At 35.0% G+C, this 21,843-nt stretch overlaps 1 protein-coding gene across 1 annotated transcript; it reads right to left on the minus strand.

Annotated features, from left to right (window-relative positions):
- Window positions 1-18,423: 18,423 nt before the first annotated feature.
- Window positions 18,424-20,758, minus strand: LOC141393054 (uncharacterized). Its single transcript, XM_073966000.1, has 3 exons — window positions 20,587-20,758; window positions 18,735-19,499; window positions 18,424-18,671 (listed from the first exon to the last, which is right to left on the minus strand). The coding sequence occupies exons 1-3, from the start codon at window positions 20,675-20,677 to the stop codon at window positions 18,463-18,465; spliced, it is 1,065 nt and encodes a 354-aa protein (XP_073822101.1). The 5' UTR covers window positions 20,678-20,758; the 3' UTR covers window positions 18,424-18,462.
- Window positions 20,759-21,843: the final 1,085 nt, after the last annotated feature.

A 21,843-nucleotide genomic window follows, 5' to 3' on the forward strand; every position in this document is an offset into this window, starting at 1 on the left:
GTTTGTACACATTTATTATAAATAATAATTAATTTCTATACTAAATGGACGTTGAAATAGTTTTGGCCAGAAAATTTTGATTTGGGACCATTGTGCAATGTGGAGACACATGACAGTGGGAGTATTTAATTTGGTTTACATATGCGGCTACGAGAGTTTTTAGGCGTTTCGGTTGAATTCGCATTTAAACGAATTCATCAGTCACACTTATTCTTGAGCTCGAGTCATCATAAAATTGGGGAAGGGTTCTTTGTTTCAGTACAAAGAACTAAGAGAACTGATGAGTCCAAGTGGCGTTGGACGAAACTAGTCTTCTCTGCCATCCCCAAAAGTAATCAATTTTAACTACATCCCACTTTAAACTTGTTGTTTTTAAATTTGAAAACAACAAATATGAGATTAAGCTTCACTTACATACAAATAGTAAGTAAAGAAAAATATTTAGATGGTTTTATAGAAGCTTGTTTTGATTGTTTGGGGGAAATTACGACGGTTACGTATTCAAGCAAAGAATTATAATACTATGACATGACAGTTCATAACTTATACGTCATCCATTGGAGCGGAATCGCCACAAACACAGAAGCATTCTTTTTCAGTAACACAGTTTCGATTAAAAAGCTGCATTTGGTTAGCTGCATTAGTTATTGACCAGTGCAATTGGTGAATATATCTCTCTCTTGTGGCATATTGCCGAGACCTTCCCAAGCAGAACGTCTGGTTGGATGAAGCTGTGGATGAAGAGATCCACACCGCAACCACCTAGAATAGTAAGAACCGGGGGAGAAATGACAAAGAGGGCTATAAAAGAGCTGCGAATGTACCAAATTTGTTGATGAATCCCCAGGAGAATTTTCACAGGAAAAATTCCTGGACATAAGGATAGAGCTTCGCTTCGGGAGGCGCTTCGAAAGGATGTATCTTTTCGTTGAGAAGCGTTAGTTACATATCAAACAGATTCCGCTCCCTGGTGCGGATGTAGTCTCCAGTCCAAAAACTACTTGGGCTACACCGGAGTCAGTCAAGCTCAGAAAACCAGTGCACTATAGTTAATTTGGACAGGTTTTTAGGCAAAAAGTCGATTTTTGCACTTTTAATAACGCGAGTTGTCTAATTTGATTCGAAGGAAGAACATGTCAAATTCTAGGGATGTGCAATTTGTTTTCAAAAATATTCAAAACTCGCGGTATAATTCGAAGCTAAAATCAAAATTTCGAAGACAAAATTAAAATGTTAAAAAAGATTAAGACTCAGAGCAGAATTTAAACGCAATTTGTAAGAGTTTGGTAATAATCAAATACAAAGATATGATATTCAGTGGAATGGTGGCGGTATGTACTTTCTATTATAAGAAATAATTTTCTTCAAAATGTTTGTTACAGCAGAAGAAATCGTCATATTGGTTACAACCTTAGAATATTTTTTTTACAAAATTATACTTTTATATTATAGACTTTTACAAAATTGTCCAACTTTGTCCTAAATTCTGCTACCGGGAATATCTTCAGCAAAAGGGTTCTGAATCAATTACATAATTACCAAGGTGCGATTTTTTGCGTTTTTTGAGTTATATAACTTTTCTGAAGGTGCCCTCCTTGCAGAAAAATATATATATTTATATATATTTTTTAATTTTTTGTTTGGTGAAGGAAATATTAAACACAAAAAAGCATCCGATTTGAACTAAAAAGACATTTTCTTTAAAGAAATATTCACCATGTGTTTTAAAAATGTACAGACGTGTTGTGGTCAACATTTTTGTTAATTATAGCCGTAATATGTTCTAACTAGGGATCATGATTGCGTGATTTATTTGGTCCTTTAAAAATATAATATTTATAAAGATGTTATCGCGAATCAACATTTTAAACATATCAATGTTTATAAAAATCTATTGGCGGATCAGTACTTTAGTTCATTGTAACCGTTTTTCTTTTGTTTTAACCGCGTTCATTGGATTGGAACTAATAAAATAGGTAAAATGAGAATAAGGGGTAGGAAAAAAAGTTGTTCGTTATATCCGGCGTTCGTTATAAACGTGTTCGTCTGTAAAATTATTATTAAAGCCTACTTTTAAATATTATATGTTAAAATATTTGAAACAGTGCTTAAATTCGTCGCTATCCGCTTGTGCTTTAAAGCGGGCCTGAAAATCCTAATAAATTGTAAAAAATTCTTCTCGCGGCGTAACAATTTTTGTTTGTTATAATCGTGGTCGTTTTAAGAAGTTGAACGTGTGTACAAATATTAAGAAAAATTCTTTGGAAACATAAAACTTTGTTCGCTATAAACGTAGTTTCTTATAACCGATGTTCGCTATATCCGAATTTTACGTTGTAATTCTTTGTTTTATCTTACTTTTGCATATAAAGCAATAAAAATGTATATAAAGCTCACATATCCACCGCTATTAATTTTTGCCTCAAAAACAGGCCAAATTACCTATAGTGCATTGTGAGGAATAAAATGAAACCTTAGTCGTGAAGTTTGGAGCTATAGTATTCATGTTATTTGCAAAAATACAAAAAAAATGTTTGAGTTCTTTGTCGTTTTCGTCCGAATTTCACGCAATAATGAAGATATTCCGTTGCAACAAATTTTTCGCTTATAGTTTTCCTATTGGCGAATATTTTTAGAACATTATATTGAATCACAAGGAATTCCAATTGTGGCATAACATTAAAATAATGTTATATTGAATATTACAACATTTGAAACGCATATAAACCGCGATATAGTGAAAATGACATGATGCGCATCCGATTTTCCAACACAGCGAATCAATCCCTTTTATTTGGTGTACTTCTTTCTTCTTTATTTGCCAATTCGTTTTCCGAATGTTAGCGACCAATACAATTATAAATAGATTTGTTTTAATAAATACGTATATATACAATATTTGTTTAAAGGTTGCTTAGTATGTCTGCAAACGCATTTCTATCTCTAGCCTTTGATAATAGGGTTGTAGTATCTCGGATGCCCGTCCATTCTGTAATATTATCCATCCATGTTGTCTCCTTTCTTCCTCTAACAGGCCTTCCTTCTATCTTTATGTGGATTATATTTTGTAGCAATTTATATTTTTGATTTCGCATTATATGCCCCAGGTATGCAGTCTTTCGTCTTTTTATTACTGAGATAAGTTCTCTTTCGCAGTGCATCCTTCTCAGTACATCGATATTTGTCATATGGGCTGTCCAGGGAATTTTGAGTACTCTCCTATAAATCCATATCTCAAAAGCTTCCAGTCTTCTTATATCAGCACTTTTAATTGTCCATACTTCCGTTGCATATAATAACACTGACCAGACATATGTTTTGATAAAACGAATCTTTGTTTCAAGATTAATGTCATGACTCGTAAGTACTCTCTATTATTTTGAAAATGCTTCTCTGGCCTGTTCAATTCTGCATCTTATTTTTTGCGAGGACTGCCACTGTTCAGTTATTGTAACTCCCAGGTATTTGAAACTTTTAACTCTGTCAACATAGGTATTGTGAATTTTTAATGTTGTATTATTGTGTTCATTCTTCTTGCTTATAACCATGAATTTGGTTTTGCGGATGTTAATTTTCAGACCGTATTTTTCGCTGTGTATTGCGAGGTTATTCACAAGGTTCTGGAGTCCAGATATGCTATGCGCCAGTAAGGTTGTATCATCAGCATATCTTATGTTGTTCAGAAATGCTCCGTTTATATGAATGCCGATTGGGATTTTGTTTATGGATTCATGAAAAATTTTTTCTGAGTAGATATTGAATAGCAAAGGCGACAATATGCACCCTTGTCTCACTCCCTTAGATATGTCAATTCTATCTGTCATTTCCCCGTCCACTTCTATTTGTGCACTTTGATGCCAATATAGACTTTTGATACAATGCACTTCTTTTTGGTCTAGGCCAATGGAGATGAGGATGTCAATCAACTTATCGTGTAACACTGTATCAAAAGCTTTTTCGTAATCTATGAAGCATAGAAATACGTCTTTTTGTGCGTTTTTACATTTCTGGACCAATGTTTGTATAGAAAAAAAGTGCTTCTCGGGTTCCCATACCTTCCTTAAATCCAAACTGAGATGTTCCCATGGCTTTTTCGCACTTTGAGTATATTCTGGAGTGAATTATCCGTAGAAAAATTTTTAGGGCATGGCTCATGAGACTTATAAGTCTGTGTTCGTTACAATATTTTGCGTTGCATTTTTTCGGAATGGTAATAAATGTAGATTTTAACCAGTCTTGTGGGTATGGACCTGTATCATATACATGGTTAAATAATTTTGTTAAAAGTGCTATGTTTTCGTCATCTATTAATTTAAGGATTTCCGAGGGAATCTCGTCAGGGCCACAAGCTTTCCTATCTCTCAGAGTATTTATTGCTGTTTCAACTTCTCTTCGACTGATGGGATTTCCTGTAAGAGATTGTTGAGTCCGTTGTTCAAGTGTTGTTCGATTTTCATCTGTAAAAATTTGTTTTATATAATGTCTCCAAATAGTCTTCTTTTCTTCTGTATCAAACACAGGATCATTATTATCATTATATAGTATGTACTTTTGAATGAGTTTTGCGGTATACACCAGCCATTTCTTTTAACTTTTTATGGAGATTAAAGTCGTCGTGAAGGCTTTTCAATCGTTCAATCTCCTGACATTGCTTATTTATATGATTGTTTTTTGCCATGCGTATAGCGACTTGGATTTCCCTGTTTAGTTCCCAATACTGTTCAAAGTTCTTGTTTTTATGTTTTCGTCTCTCTTCCATCATGTTGAGAATATCCTGTGTCATCCATTCCTTCTGTGTAGATTTTTTGCCGTATCCGAGGGTATTATCTGCTATGGGTTTGAGCGTAGTCCTTAGTGCGTTCCACAAGTCATCAATGTTTTCAGTATTTAAATTTTTTAGTTCTCCATTTATATTATCCCGAAGATTTGCTTTCAAGGTGCTATTTTCAAGTTTTGCCACATTGAGTTTACGACGGATATTCTTTTTTCTATTTGCAACAATTTTTGTGCGCAACTGCATCATCAGAAGATTGTGATCTGAAGGAACATCAGCGCCTGGATATGTTGAGCATTTCTTAACCGAGGATCCAAATCTGGCATTAATTAATATAAAATCTATTTGGTTTCTCACAATATTGTCCCTTCTATCCTGTGGCGATTTCCATGTGTATAGTCGTCTTGGGGAAGGCAGAACATTGTGTTTGTTACCATCATTTTATGTTCTTGACAGAACTGAATTAGTCTATCACCCCTGTCATTTCTTTCGCCTAGGCCATAGTTTCCTGTTACGCCTTGGCACTTTTCTGATCCTATTTTAGCGTTAAAATCGCCTTGAATTATTGTAATTTCGTGTCTCTTTGTCATTCTTAGTAAGTTTTCAATTTCCTCGTTTGGTGTACAGTTTGTGAAATTCTATTTGGCGGCCACGATGTAGCGTCTGTTGTTTCACCGACAATTTAATGGCAGTTGCAAATTTTGAATAAAAAAAAACACAAACAAAACTATAAGCTGAGATTGTTGTGAACCTTTGAAGGCTGCACGCCCGAGTTATACATCAAAAAATGCGTAATCGCGAGTACTACAATCTCATAATCAGTTTTTAAACGAGCACAGTTGCGCGTCCCGATTGGAGCAAAAATTCAAAAACCCAATTTTTCAGTCTTCAAAATGTCAGCATCCGTTTGAGATTAATGCAGTGGTTATATTAAAAAATCATACATTAGAAACTTCATCTCAGAAGTATATTCTTTAACGTCTTCATTGAACATTATTCTCTACATTGTAATGTAAAACCACTAATTGAAAATTGACTTAAAAAAACTCGTTTCCTTCAACGATTTTTTCCTATTTGTATACCCTCCACCATAGGATGGGGGTATATTAAGTTTGTCACTCCGTTTGTAACCACTCGAAATAATCATTGTAGACCCCACAATCTATATATATTCTTGATCAGCCATGTCCGTCCGTCTGTCCGTCTGTGGAAATCACTCTAGCGTCCGAACGGATTGACGCAGGTGGATGAAATTTTGGGGAAGTCTATTATTTGTACGTAGGACTTTTGGTATTGAAAGCGGGCTATGTAGGTCCACGCTTTCTATAGCCCCCATACAAAATGACGCGTGACGCGTCGTCGTTTTAAGGAATTTTTAAGATATTTGTCCCATTTTACCACCGAATTGGTAGTAATTTGGTATTTTGTGTCTCCAGAGGCCAAAAAACATTCCTGCCAAAGTTGGTTTATATAGGTCCACGTTTTGCTATAACCCCCATATAACGCCCCATATAAAGTACGCGTCATTTTAATATATTTTGAATGTATTAGTCCCATTTGACAACAGAATCGGTTGTAACTTTGTATTTTGTGTTTCCAGAGGCTAGGAAATATTTCTACCATAAAATGTTTATATAGGTCCACGTTTTGATATAGCCTCATAGGACGATATCTCCCGATTTTCGGTATTTTGATGGTTTTAGCCTCATTATCACACCGAGATGGCTGAAATTTGGTATTTAGTCTTCGTTGGGGGTATAGAACTTTCCCCCAGAAATGTGTAGGTATAGGTCCACGCCATCATATAGGCCCCATAGAACGGTACCTTCCGATTTTCGGTATTTTGAATGTTGTGGCTACATTCGAACTTAACGCTTTTCCTACTTGTTTCACTTGGCTTTTATAATTTCTTTTGCTCATACTTGGGGTTATTAAAATTATATACCTTAAGTTTAATCACTCGTTAAATTCATGATATTTTATTGATTTTTCACAAAAACAGTTTTTTACGAACCGCCATAATTATTTTACACCAAACCATTAAGAAAATGAAGAAAAAATAAGAAGATGATTAGTTGGGCTATCAGGGCTCAATTCTGAAAATGTGAAATGAAAACCTTTATAAAGGAAAAAAACTGTCAAATTAATAAAATTATAAAGGAAATATTTTTCATTTCAAATGTTCATAGAAGAAGAATCCAGCTGACAGCTGGGTCAATATAAACAATGCTTCTTATTAAGGAAAAAGTATCAATTGTTGACAACATAGACAATAGTAGACAAAGATGTGACATGTCGAAACTTAACCCAATGCTTCCTACAGGGAATGTTAAGATTTGTTTTTGTTTTGTACCTTGCCAGGTATATGCATCAGCCAACAACTACAACAAAGACCAGGGAACAAGACGGGTATACACGCTCACGCACAGGTAGGTCTCGTTGTCCTGAACACAAAAATACATATATCATCTCTACAACTGAACTATAGTTTGTTGTGTGATTAGTCCTTACGTAACGCGGCACATAAAATTTTTACGTTACGATTTAGTGGTGCGTGTAAATAACTTTAACAATGGCTAATGTTGAAAATTTTGAAAGTAATGTAAACGCAGATCTATCCTCATTAACAACCGAGAAATGTGGTTTATCAAAACGTTCTAGGGACTCATATTTAAATTCAACTAGGGACAGGAATACAAAAACCCCGCGGTTATCTTTTACTGACTCTCCATTTCGTACCCTTAATGTTATGGAGAAGCGGTTTGATGAACAATTTGAGAAGATTAAAGAGTTAATGAAAGAAACCGAAAGTAGAATTTTAGCGGTCTTAAACGAAAAAATATCCTCGTTGGAACTTCGAATCTATGAAGTTGAAACAAAGCTCCAGACCAATGTAGACCAACAATTCTTCGCAATAGAAAAAACCATAAGCGCCATTGAATCACGTCTAGTCATCCTAGAATCAAAAGATTCCGTTGCCAATAACGAAATTTTTCAATTAAAACAACAACTTCAACGCCAAGAAAACCTGGCCGTGTCGTGTGACCTGCGAATAACTGGTGTTCCATACATACAAAATGAAAATCTCCACGACTGCTTCCACGCAATTTGCAACGTTATCGATATAAATATACCTTCATATACCTCTATCTTCCGCTGGTGTACTAACAACAAATCCCATGTAATTATTGCAAAATTAGCATCAGCCTACGATAAGAACAACATCCTAAAATACTATGTTCGGTTTAGAAAACGTAACAACAGCAGCCTGCTACTGTCACACTTAGGCTTCGAATCGAGTAAACCCATATTTATAAACGAAAATCTTACTGGTCATAACTACAAAATCCTGCAAGCCGCTATCAAGCTTCGAAAACAAAATGCTATTTCTTCTGCGTTCTCATTGCGTGGTCTTGTTTATATCAAAGCCACTCAGACTGATGATCCCCTACATATTGATGACCTGTGTAAATTAAATCAGTTTTTTCGACCATGCGATAATAATAATACCATTGAGCAAAATTAATTTCGACTCTAAGTTAGCCGAGCCCTACTGTCGCACTGTCCTTGAGATCTACAATTTGTTAATCGCCTTTACAAACCTACCCATTCATTCATCTACTTCCAAACTTCCACTTGTCTGTCAAACCATTGCCTTAATTTTATTCCACGATGTCTATATCAAATGAAATGTTCATCAACGGTTCCAAAGACTCCACAAAAAGCCTCATTCAAATACTAGGGAAACAAAAATCGGGTTTACGTATCTGCCACATTAATGCCCAAAGTCTGTCCAAAAAAATGGATGAATTTCGTTACATATTCGAAAATTCTGCTGTGGATATTGTCTGCGTATCGGAAACCTGGTTCAACTCAATTACTCCTGACATATTGGTACGAGTTAATGGTTACAATGTGTTTCGAACTGATAGATCGACTCATGCTGGAGGTGTAGCAATTTATGCGAAGACAAACATTCAATGTAAGATATTAAGTCAGTCTACAAGTGAAGATCGTATTGAACATCTCTTTACCGAAATTACTATTAATGGCAATAAACTGTTCCTGGCTTGTATCTATAGGCCCAAGCATAACATTAAGTATGACGATTTAATTGCTCTACTTGGGGATTTCACAGTACATTACTCAGATGTTGTAATCACAGGAGACCTCAACTGTAACTTACTGAAGCCTAATAATTTCGTAACGTCTTTGAATTCTATTGGCTTATTTGTGGTAAACTCAAATACACCTACGCACTTTTCTCAAACTTGCAATACACTGCTAGATCTCTTCATTGTCGACAGAACAGACAAGGTTTTATTGTACGACCAGTTGTCAGCCACATGTTTCTCAAGACATGACCTCATCTTCATGACATACGAATTTAATATGGTTTTTGAAGAAGTTACCGAAAAATACTATGATTTTAAACGAATTAATATACCACAATTGGAAATTGACGTTGCTTATACGGACTGGGATGAGATCTATTGCAAAAGATCTTGTGACGATCGACTCTCGTGCCTACAAAATAAAATATCCTTGCTTTTTAATAAACACGTACAGCTACGAACTGTTAAAACCAAGCAGCGTGAATCATGGTTCTATGACAATATTAAAAAACTTATTGACACAAGAGATAAACTGTATATGCGTTGGAAGCGTTACAAGATATCCTCATTCCACGATGAGTATAAAGCTGCAAGGAAACAAGCTACGAAACAAATTCAACGAGCAAAATCTATTTTTTATCATAAAAAATTTAACTCTGCTGTAGATTCCCAGCAGAAATGGAAAATCATCCGGGAAATTGGCATAGGCAAATCGAAAAACCAATCTCTTGGATCGGAAATTGATGTTGAGACATTGAACCAGCAGTTTGTGGACCTCATTCCGGCATCAGGTATATCGAGTCCCACTTTTCCTCAATCGGACGATGCACAAACAATATCACAATCTAGTTGGAATGTGAACAGTGAACTCACTAACATGCTTGAATTTAACTGCGTCTCTCCACCTGAAGTCCTCTCCTCATGCATATCAGTTAAATCAAATGCTATGGGAACTGACATGTTGCATCCAAAATTTGTCAAACTACTCCTGCCTTATATTCTTAACCACATAACACACATTTTCAATACAATCATCACGACAAGTACATACCCCAATACGTGGAAACATGCCAAAGTTATTCCAATTCTCAAAACCAACAAAGAATATAGGCCAATTGCGATTTTACCCTTTCTTTCAAAAGTGTTCGAGAAAATTATACACGAGCAAATTACGCACCACATTCAACTTCAAAACTTATTGTTTGAACGTCAATCTGGCTTCAGGCCCAACCACAGCTGCATAACAGCACTAATGGATGTGTCTGAATGTATAAGGAATAAGATTGATTCTGGAAATATAACGTTCTTAGTTCTGTTGGATCACTCGAAGGCATTCGATTGTGTAAACCATAATATTCTTTGCTCAAAACTGAAATCGCTGTTTCGTTTTTCTGATACCTCTGTTCGACTCATTAGTTCATACCTGCAATACAGAACCCAATCTGTCTACTGCAATCATAAAGTGTCAAATGCTTTGATAATTAAGAGAGGTGTTCCTCAAGGATCGATTCTGGGACCCCTCTTTTTTTCAATGTATATACAAGATCTTCAAGACCACATTTCACACTCAAAGTTCCATGTCTATGCTGATGACGTGCAGCTATACCTAAGTAGCCCCAAATCTGAAATTCAATCGCTAACGGCCATGTTGAACGAGGATTTACTTAATGTTTACGAGTGGGCCAGAAACAATGATTTATTCCTAAATCCTGCTAAGACTAAATGCCTAATACTAAGCAAATCTAAACTTGCACAGTCCCTTGTTTGTCACGATATTATATTAAACAACCAATCAATTAGCATCGTAAATGAAGTGAAAAACCTGGGAGTAATGTTTAACAATCGTCTTAAATGGCACAATCACATACAATTTACTACAGGGAAAGTGTTTGGAATGCTAAGAACACTCTACGCCTGCCAACGTTTCACACCACTACCAATCAGGACACTTCTTGCCAAAACATATCTTGTGCCACAACTACTGTATGGATGCGAATTATTTGCATCATGCGACAAAAAGAGCCACGACCGCCTAAACGTTGCATATAATGCTATTTTGAGATACGTTTACTGCTTACGGCGGCGCGACAGTACCTCCCCAATCTCACATAAACTGTACGGAGTTACCTTCGACAATCTTCTCAAAATTAAAGTTCTAACATTACTTCACAAGATCATATATACAATGGAACCAAGGTATCTCTTCGACTACTTACAATTCGCTCAGTCACCCAGAGGGAAAAAACTGATTATACCACGGCACCAATCCAAGGTCTCTGACTGGCATTTCTACATATACTCTGCTAAACTTTGGAACCAACTACCAGATAACATCCAACTCCAAGGCAATGCATCAATATTTAAATCAACACTTTACCGAATGTTTGGACCGACATAACTTCATCGTTCACTGTTTTCATCTTCATTTCATTCTAATTATCGTATCTTTAATTATTCATTGCAATATTTCCAAATATTTATTTCAGTTATCTCAACAATGTACTTTTGTTCCAATTATTATTACATTTACAGTTTATATTGTAGAGTATAATCTTAAGAAATATATTTTCTGCTTGTAATACATTTATAAAAATACTAACCCACACTGTCAATTATAACACTTCGGTGTTGTTGTGTGGGGTACTAATAAATAAATCAAATCAAATCTCTGGGAAGTCCATACTTCCCGAGATATAGGCCAATACATTTCAAAATGTTCTTTTAAATTATAATTTTCTTTTTTCATATGGACAAGGGCAAATCTAGGGAACGGGAACAAAAATTTATTTTAAACTATACATTTTTTCAAATTAGCCGGCCTTCGACCGGGGATTTAAGTCTATCTCCTATGGACAGGTGCAAGTCTCGGGAACGGGTACAAAATTTGCTTTTAAATTAAACTTTTTTTTAAAGAGCCGGCCTTCGTCCGGTTCATAGGCCCTTCTCCTATGGACAAGTGCAAATCTAGGGAACGGAAACAAAACTTTATTTTATGTTATTAATTTTCTCTAATTAGCCGGCTTTCAGCTAAATATTTTTGGAACTTTAAAGGCCTATATCTCGTGAAGTATGTATTTCCCAGAGATGGTATATATATTATTGTGTTCAGGACAAAAAAATTTCAAAAAAATCGAGTGTGCGCGTGTATTCCGGTGTTATGCCAAAACCAATTCAGTAGTGCGATTCTCTAACTCATTTTTTGAGTTACCGACAAATGTCGCACAGTGGTTCAGAATCGTTTTTTTCAGACGAATTATAAGCCGTAAAGTTCGGTCCGGTAGTTGCAGAGAAATTCAAGGTCAAAGTTAAACTTTTGAGTTTTTTAACTATTTTTCATCCAAATATGAGTGTTTTTGTGGTTTTTATATCTTCCTATGTATTAAAGATGGTCAAACACCAACAAATAAACAAAATAATTACCAAAAAAAACTAAAAAAAAATCGAAAAAATTTCGAAATAAAAAATTTTTTCAAAAATTTGTAAAAAAAAATTTACAAAAAAAATTTAAATTTTTTCAAAAATTAAAAAAAATCTCCTTGGGGTTTAATAAAACTTATATAACTCGTATAAAAACTCATATACTCAAAAAAGTTGTAATTTGTGTCAAAAAACTGTAATTCATATGGAAACAGTATAGAAAAACACACATTTTTACCCATGTAATTTCAATAAATTGAAAAAAGTGTTAAACGCACGGAACGGGACGGGTACAAAAGTATATATGGGCTGGAAGAAGAGACTTTCGGGCATCTTTCTGTGAAAACAGAACTTTGTTCCATGTTGTTCCACAAATGTTCTAGTCCACTAAATTTGGAATTCCATAAAATTTAGTACCCGAGGAAAAATAAAATAGATCATGTTGTGTAAACGCTAAGGTAACTTACTAAAACGATTTTTAAAGGCCACAATCCTACCTACCTTACAAAAAAACAATGAACACAATAACTGTTATAGTTTCGGAGAAGTAGCTTCGTTTTTCTCCAGAAATTTTCAAAAATTACGTATTTCCCAAAAATGTGGAAACTGCTCATCTTTAGTGGCACGCCACGCCCACACCTTCCAATATCTGGGCCTATTTTTTTTTGGTTTCCTTAGTTTCAATATGTTTACTATCGAATCCCATATAGAAATTAAATATCTTTGACAAAACAAAATTTTGATTTTTGGCCAGGAAAATCGATTCCTAAACCACTGAGTGTCGGTAAAATTAAAATTCTTATAATTTTGGTAATTAACGATATTTTTCGGTAAGTTAACGACGAATAAAAAGTAGTTGTAAAGTTCTACCGATATCAACAGTAATGTCAACTTTTATTTGAACTTTTCATTCATAATTTTGCGTTTTAATGTTACCGCTTTTTGTCGGTAACTCAAAGAATAAATTAGAGAATCGCACCACAGTACTGGAAAGTGACAAAAATGTTTTCCAAAAATAATGCGATTCACATAACTTTTTCAACAAAATTTCATTTTGTATGTATTAATAAACGCATTATTACAAAAATCCATCAAAAATTTACAATTTTTCATTTTTATTTTTGTTTTTTTTTTTTTTTCTTTTATTTTTGTGTTTTGCAATTACAACAACTTTTTTGACAGATCGCAGTACATCAGCTGGCCCATGGTTTAAATCCATGCAAGCAAAAACTATTGCGGAAGTGACTTAGGCGTACCGCCCAGGCGATGAAAACAGTCGCGGAAGTCACCCTGAAGTGACCTTAGTTGAGAAGAAATTAATCACGCCAGCGTGTCGTCTTGCAAGCCACTCCAGCGACACTTCTTGATGGTCATTTCAGATAGTTTTTGGAATTAAAAAAATATTTTTTTATTTTTTTCTATTTATTTTTTCTATTTATTTTTTTTTTTGTAATTTTTTTATTTTGTTTTAAGTACGCCCTTTTAGAGAATTTATTCTTTGGAATTTCAACCTACATTAATTTTGTCATTTTAAAAATGTGATTTTGTTTTGTTGCCTGGCTTGGGAAACGAACCCAAGCCTACAGAGTGCAAAGCGAGTATGCTTACCACTGCACAACCGTCTCATACAATCACCAGATAGAAAAAATGTTCTATATTTGTTCAAATGTATTCAATTACTAAATAAATGTAAATAATCGCATTGGAGTTATGTTTTTCCTTTTTTTTTCTCCCATCGGACGCCTCCCCAGGTGGTGGATAGGGGAACGTTCATCAGATATGGTGGATACCGCAAAAATAAAATATGCGGGGCGAACCAAAAATAAAAAAGGAAAACAAAGGCAGCGTCTGATCAACAGTTGGCGGCAGCAAACAGCGTCTGAATTCCAGGAGGAGCGGCTGAATATGTAGACGGAAACTATAAACCCTTCAGAAGGCAAGAGGAAACCACTGAAGTAAAATCCCTTGCAAACCATGCATCTATGAATACGAACAACAATACACGGCCCTCAGTCTCCGGCCAAACGAGGGTGCTAAGAATCCCCGGAGGTAAAACAAAAAATACTTTAAATATCGGAACATGGAATATACGAAGTCTTTATGAATCTGGCAAACTGGCAAACACGATATCTGAAATGAAGAAACTGAATATAGATATACTAGGAGTGTGCGAAACTTGGTGGCCTGATAGTGCAGATTTCACCTCGCAAAACATGAAAATCTATTACTCTGGAAATCTAGACAGAAACCATAGGAATGGGGTAGGAATAATCATGAAGGAAAGTATAGCAAGAAGTATAACAGGTTACATACCGAAATCGGACCGAACTATGCTTATACAACTCGATGCAAAACCAGTGAAAATAAATATAATTCAAATATATGCTCCCACAGCTGACAAAAGCAAAGATGAAATAGAAATCTTCTATGAAGAGATTAACGACCTACTAAAATTAACAAAACCTCAGGAAATTACCATTATACAAGGTGATTTTAATGCCAAAGTAGGCAAATATATGGTCCCTGGAATTACAGGTCACTACGGTTTAGGATCAAGAAACGAAAGAGGTGACAGACTTGTACAATTCTGTCAAGAATACAAAATGATTATAACTAACACATTGTTTAGCTTGCCTGCAAGACGCCTCTATACATGGAAATCACCCCTGGACAGAAAGGACAATATTATTAGAAATCAGATTGATTATATTCTTATTAATAAACGCTTCAGCTCAAGCGTAAAAAAGACTTCGACGTACCCGGGGGCGGACGTGCCATCGGATCACAACTTATTAATGTCTAAATTACGAATTAAACTTTCTGCACATGCTAAGCGGGCCAACCACAAGAAAAAGATTGATGTACAGAAACTACAGGAGCCAACAGTTCGAACAAATGTAAAGCAACTTTTAAGCAACGAACTCACCTCAGTAAACAGTGAAGATGGAGAAAATATTTGGGAATCCATAAAATGTGTCATTAAAACAATTGCGGACAACAATCTTTCCTACACAGGAAAACCACAAAAAAAAGATTGGATGACAAAACAGATACTGGACTTAATGGAAGAACGGCGAAAATATAAAAACACGAATTACGAATTGTACTACGAAATAAACAGGGAAATACAAATTAATATACGCCATGCCAAAAATGAATACCTTAATGACCAATGCAGGGAAATAGAGCGACTGCAACAATTACACGACGACTTCAATCTTCACAAAAAAAATTAAGGAAGCTGCTGGGATATACTACAGGGGAATACCAAAAGTATTATATATAATGAAAATAATCAAGCCGTCTTGGATACTACTGAAAAGAAAAATATATGGAGCAATTACATAAAAACCATTTTTACTGACGAAAATCGGTCAATCTATGAAAGACGGGTAGACCAACAATTATCCGGGATACCTATCACAAGAACAGAGGTTGAAACAGCCATTAAGGCATTAAAAGATAAAAAAGCATGCGGTCCAGACGAGATTCCTTCAGAATTGTTAAAGTTAATTGAAGGTGATAACGTAAACCTTCTTACGAAACTTTTTAACTACGTTTACGAAACTAGTTAATATCCCAAAGATTGGCTCACATCAACTTTTATAACCATCCCTAAAAAAAGTCGTCCAAAATTCTGCAATGACTATCAACTAATTAGCCTAATGAGCCATGCACTCAAAATATTTCTGAAGATTATTCACTCCAGAATCTACATGAAATGTGAAAAGGCAATGGGGACTAGCCAGTTTGGGTTTAAAGATGGGATGGGAACCCGCGAAGCTCTATTCGCTTTACAAGCGTTAGTTCAAAAATGCCGAAATTCACAGAAAGACGTGTTCCTATGCTTTATTGATTATGAAAAAGCATTTGACACGGTCCAACATGACAAAATGATCGAGATTTTATTGTCCATTGGAGTAGAAGAGAAGGAGGTTGAATGCATAAAAAGCTTGTACTGGCACCAAGTCAACTTCAATGGCGAACTGACCGAAAATATTAATATTTCTAGAGGTGTTAGACAAGGTTGTGTCCTGTCCCCTCTATTATTCAACACATACGCTGAACGAATATTCCAAGAATCAATAAACGGTGTCCGGAAAGGAATATATGTAAATGGAACGTTCATTAACAACATAAGGTATGCCGATGACACCACTCTCATAGCCAATAATATGACAGCACTTCAAGAACTGGTTAACAGATTGACCACTTGCAGCGAAAAATACGGTCTTAAAATTAAACATCATACATATGCTAATGCGGCCCCATTAAAAATTAATGAAATAAATGTGGAAAGAGTCCAAAGCTTTAAATATCTTGGAGCGATAATCAACGACGAATGGGACATTTCTAAAGAAATAGCCTGCAGGATTGAAATGGCCAGAGACACATTCTTTAAATATAAAAAAGTTTTTACAAGCCATAATGTAAACCTAAAAACCAAAATAAGATATATGAAAACATATGTATGGTCTGTCCTATTGTATGGCATGGAAACATGGACCTTAAAATCGGTAGATATGAAAAAACTGGAAGCATTTGAGATGTGGACATATCGTCGCATCTTAAAGATATCATGGACACAATTCATATCAAATAATGAGGTTCTAAGAAGATTTAATAAAGAAAAAGAACTGCTGAACAACATAAAGAGACGGAAAACGGTATACCTGGGCCACATTATGAGAAATCCGAAATACAAACTGCTGCAAAGTATTCTCAGTGTAAACATTGAAGGAAGGCCTACTAGAGGGAGGAAACAACTAATATGGATCAACAACATCCAAGAATGGACCGGCATACGTGATGTCATAAATCTGCTAAGCGAAGCCAGAAACAGAGAGACTTTTGCCGATATTATAAGCAATATCTAATAATTTAAGTATGATAATATAAAACTATTGTAATAATATTCTTATATTTGCATTTTGGTCGCCAACATTCGAAAATCGAATAGGCAAATAAAGAAGAAGAATCGCATTGGAAGTGACTCAGAAGTCACTCCGAAGTGGCGGCATACGCGATAAAAGGTAATCATTATAAGGCTATAGAAATTGTTTGTGTAATTCACCAACGATCATCCTTGGTTTGTCTCCGGAGTGACCTCTTAGACGAGGGAGAGAGAAACTCACTTCCAAGTGCTGGCAGGGATCAGGGGCGACCACAGGAAGACAAACAAAACGAATGCATGTGTGAATGTATGAGTGAAAAAAGCAATAACCAAATTATGTTTGTTTTTGTTCACGCATAGTGTACGTGAGGGAGAAAAGCAAATGCAGAGACAAGTCAGTGGGATTGCTGAGTATACTGTCTGCTCTGGTTTAAATAAACGAAATCGAGTGAATTTCAACTGTAAATTCCATTGCGTATACGTCAAATGAAAACTTATCTGAAATTGACGTTTAAGCAATGGAATTGACAGTTGTAATTGAGTGGATTTCGCAAATGTTTAAAAATCGTAATTTGTGAATTCCATTAAACATCTGTCACTTAAATGAAGTATTTGCTCCAAATAGTGATTTCAGGTGCAAGTGTAAATTAGATTACACTGTGCAACATTTTTAAGGTAATCTTGTGCAAACAATTTGAGCTTAGGATTTTTTGAAAGTATAGAAAGTATAGACCCAAACAAAAAAACCTAGTTGGGTTTCGCTGTGTCAGATCCAGCTTGGACTTTATGGCCTCATCTAAACATGGTTTAATATTGACTTTTTAAAGGAATGCCGGGATATACATATCTCTGAAACCTACGTGAATCTTCATCTGACCTCTGAAGCAAATTTGTAGATAAGGGCAAGAATAAAATGTTTAGAGAAATAATGAACTTGAAAAACTACATGTATTGCCTCAAATTTTATAAAATATCGAAAATTTCTATTATTTGTATATGTTTTGCATCATAACTCCAAAATTAATTAATTTTTAATTGTTTTCTTAATGTTTTGTTTTGCAAGAATATTCGAACGCAAAGCAAAGTTCCTAATATTTTCTGCGATAAAGGGCCGGGCCGATCTGACAGGACAAAACCCCAGTGTAATTAAACAGATTTTAGTAAAACGCGTAATATAAGTTGTCTATTCCATTGAATATCTGTCAAGTAAAACAAAAGGAAAATAATTTACTTTAGAGCACGATTTATTTCCTCAGGTGAATTTACATGTGGTGTAATAGGATTTTAACAAGAACTACGGCCAAAACAGCTATTGTTGATAGTTTAAAAGTCGACGATGAATTGCAATCGCTGTACAAACAGATATCACATTTTTCCAGAGGAACAACAGTATTCGCTTTAACAACTTCGCATGCCATTTGCTTTGGTGTTTTTGCTACGCAGCCCTTTTCTATGATGGAATTGCCGTCATCTATGTGACATAAAACAGAAGAAGAATAATTCATTACGAAATGTTATATGGTATGGAACTCACCTAGATATTTAACAGAATAACAAGCAAATCTATCATCTGTTCCGGGAGGATTAAGTGGGTTCTTGGTGGTAGCCGAACTAGTTGTGGATTCTGTTGATGCAGAAGTTGTAGTAGATTCGCTAGATGAAGACGATGAAGTAGTCGTTGTTGATCCTGTTGTAGAAGTTGTATCGGTGATTCCAGTAGATGTTGTTGATTCCGATGGTGATGAAGCGCTAGTTGTTGTGGATGATGTTGGTGAATCGGTAGAAGAAGTGGATGCTGTTGTTGAAGTTGCAGGTTCTGTAGATGAAGATGATGTAGATTCTGTTGTTGTCGATGATGGATTAATTGATTCCGTTGTTGTTGAAGACGAAGAGGATTCTGTAGTGGAAGTGATTGTTGTTGTCGTTGTAGAGTCTGTTGCTGTTGGTGTACTCGATGAAGATGTTGTTGGTTCCGCTGTCGCTGTTGTCGAAGATGGATTGTTTGATTCTGTTGTTGTTGACGATGAAGTAGATCCTGCTGTTGTTGATGTTGTCGTAGATTCCACTGGTGTTGTAGACTCAGCCGAACCTGACAATGATTTCTGTGAAACATCTCTTGGTATTCTTCCGCGTAATCTGTAAATCCTAGTTTCAGGTGTCGAAACTGTTGAAGGAGGAGTGGAGGCTGTCGATGTTGTTAAACCGTGTGTTTCTTCCGAGCATGTCACCAGAATCATTGTTTCCTTGGTGCCGCAATTATCCCCTCGACATTGATAGCATCGGAAGTCATCTCCAAACGCTATTAATTAATTCAAAATTAATTGAACAATTGGAAAAAAATAATAAAGTGCGGGATAATTGTTAATCTGAGGCCCTATAAAGCACATATCACATACTAAATATGTATGCATATTCTTAGTGACGACTGATATCGCAGTAGATCTAAGAGAGAATTATATTGTGACCAGAATGTTTGTAATGATATCCTAATTGGATTTCTTATGATCATTTGCGATGTATCCATTTTTGTACTGTAAAATTTCTCAACACAGGTTCAAGGTCCTCCTTAAAAGATATGTGCAAGTTTTAGTATATCCCCCAATAAACTGTACCTACCTCCTGGAGGTATTTTTAAGGTAACGGTCACATTTTTCAAACGAATTGCCATTAATTTGGGGTTTCTAAATTCTTTTTCAATACGTACAATTTTCAAATTTTGGTCCTCAGTAATTGAAAACATTCCAGCGTGATTTGAGAGGACTTAAAATTCTCAGGAACAAAACTAAAAGCCACATCTCGTATAAAGTAAACTTATAGTTGGTGGCATTGACAATGGTTTTACGAAAAAAAACCTATTCATAATTAGTTTTCTAACTTCCTTAAAAATAAATTTTAGTTTTTTCGGGTATTTTAATATGAGTACTATAAATTTTTGTTGAGTTTTAATTTTGGGAGACTCAATTTTTTTTAAATACAGGGGAAAGTATCCACTTTACGATTTAAAAAATCCAGCTGCCCTCATCTGCCCCCGGTAAGTTATTCGCCTTATACCACGTCCGTAAAATCGTCGAAAATCCGAAAATCGGGATGTACGATTATATGGGTGTTATACCTAAACTTGGATCTATATTCAATATTTTTTCAAGGAGGTATTTTATGTATTGAGAACTCAAAATTCACAATTGCAGCCAAATCGGTTGGAAATTTTTGGAAAAATAGTCCAAAATTCCGAAAATCGGGAGGTACGCTTATATGCGGGCTATACCTAAAGGTAGACCCTATATTCAACATTTCGAGGCGGTAGCTCGATTAGAACTATTTGGGCACTACTTTCCATACAAGTGGGACCACTGTGCGCACTGGCCCATTTGTTATTTAATATTCACCTTGATTTGTTGTTAACAGGAAACAAATTAATAACACAATTCCAAACTTCATTTTGTTTACACCAATATATTTATTATCCACTGTCCTCATTTTTCTACTCCTTTCTTTCCACGATATTTTAAAGTTGAATTTTCGATTGGAACTGAATTGAAATCTATTTGTTCGTGAATGTTTTTTTTATTTTTTGATTTCAATGGCCAATTTATAAAGAAAATCGTTGATAAATTGCAACACACAAATCCCCATGTAAAATATTGGCAATGCAATCAGTAATGGTAAAACAACAATAACAACAATAGGCACAGTAACAATGGCAAGTATTTTAAAATCCCCTAAAAACTCAAATGGGCCATAAAAAATATCATAAGTTTGTTGACGATTTGGGCGATATTTACCAATGCAGCAGAAAGTTGATAAGTAGACATCGGATTTTTGCATGTTTTTTATTTCTCATCCGATTGGACTCAAATTTTGAATCTAGGCGTTTTGAGGGTCAATTTTTCGATATTTGGGGTCATATCAAAAATATGCAAAAAATATGCAAAATATATGCAAAAAATATTATAAAAATATGCTAAAAAATATGCCAAAAATATGCTAAAGAATTTGAAAAAATTTTCCAAAATATGCAAAATATGCAGAATATACAAAAAATATGCAAAATATGCAAACAGTTTTTGGTCGTAAAATTTACAATTAAAGTTGGAAAAAATCATCAAAAAACTTTAAAGTGTCCTAAGTTAAGACTGTTGGCCATTTAACGTAGATTGTTTATCAGATTATTGTGTTATTGATACCTCTGACGACGGTGTTGTGTAGGGTATATGCTATTGTAATACTATTTTTATTGTTAAACTATGCAAAAATATAAAATTTGATAAAATATCAATCATTTTATGTAAATTTAATATTTTCTTTGTCTTCATTTGTAGCTTTAGGCTGGTTTTAACTCAAAGGGAAGAAATCGATGTCGGATTTTTTAGGCGGGGTGCCGCCTAAACTGTTTACTTAGATTAGATTTTAGATAGATTTAAGATTAAGATTGCCAATTGAGCACCATTGGAATACGTTAACACGTGCTGGAGCCTCGAAGTTATGAAAATCTCGTCTCTCTCGGCGACCCATATCTGTGGAACGGTTAAAGCTATTTGCCCGTATTATACATTAAATTAAAGGCCATTCTGTTTATTTTATATTCAAAAACAAAATGAGTAAGTATTACTGAATTCGAGATAGAAAGCCAGTGTCCCGATTAA

The sequence above is a fragment of the Musca autumnalis genome, unplaced genomic scaffold, assembly GCF_047663935.1.
Source record: "Musca autumnalis isolate F117 unplaced genomic scaffold, ASM4766393v1 scaffold_2, whole genome shotgun sequence".
NCBI classification, from domain to species: domain Eukaryota; kingdom Metazoa; phylum Arthropoda; class Insecta; order Diptera; family Muscidae; genus Musca; species Musca autumnalis.

What these genes read in the sequence shown, in the direction of transcription:
- LOC141393054 (XM_073966000.1), bottom strand. Translation starts at nt 20,677, where the DNA reads ATGAGGACAGTGGATAATAAATATATTGGTGTAAACAAAATGAAGTTT. An exon ending in CCTGTTAACAACAAATCAAG is followed by an intron (nt 19,500 to 20,586) that starts GTGAATATTAAA and finishes ATTAATTAATAG; the next exon opens with CGTTTGGAGATGACTTCCGA. An exon ending in TTATTCTGTTAAATATCTAG is followed by an intron (nt 18,672 to 18,734) that starts GTGAGTTCCATA and finishes TATGTCACATAG; the next exon opens with ATGACGGCAATTCCATCATA.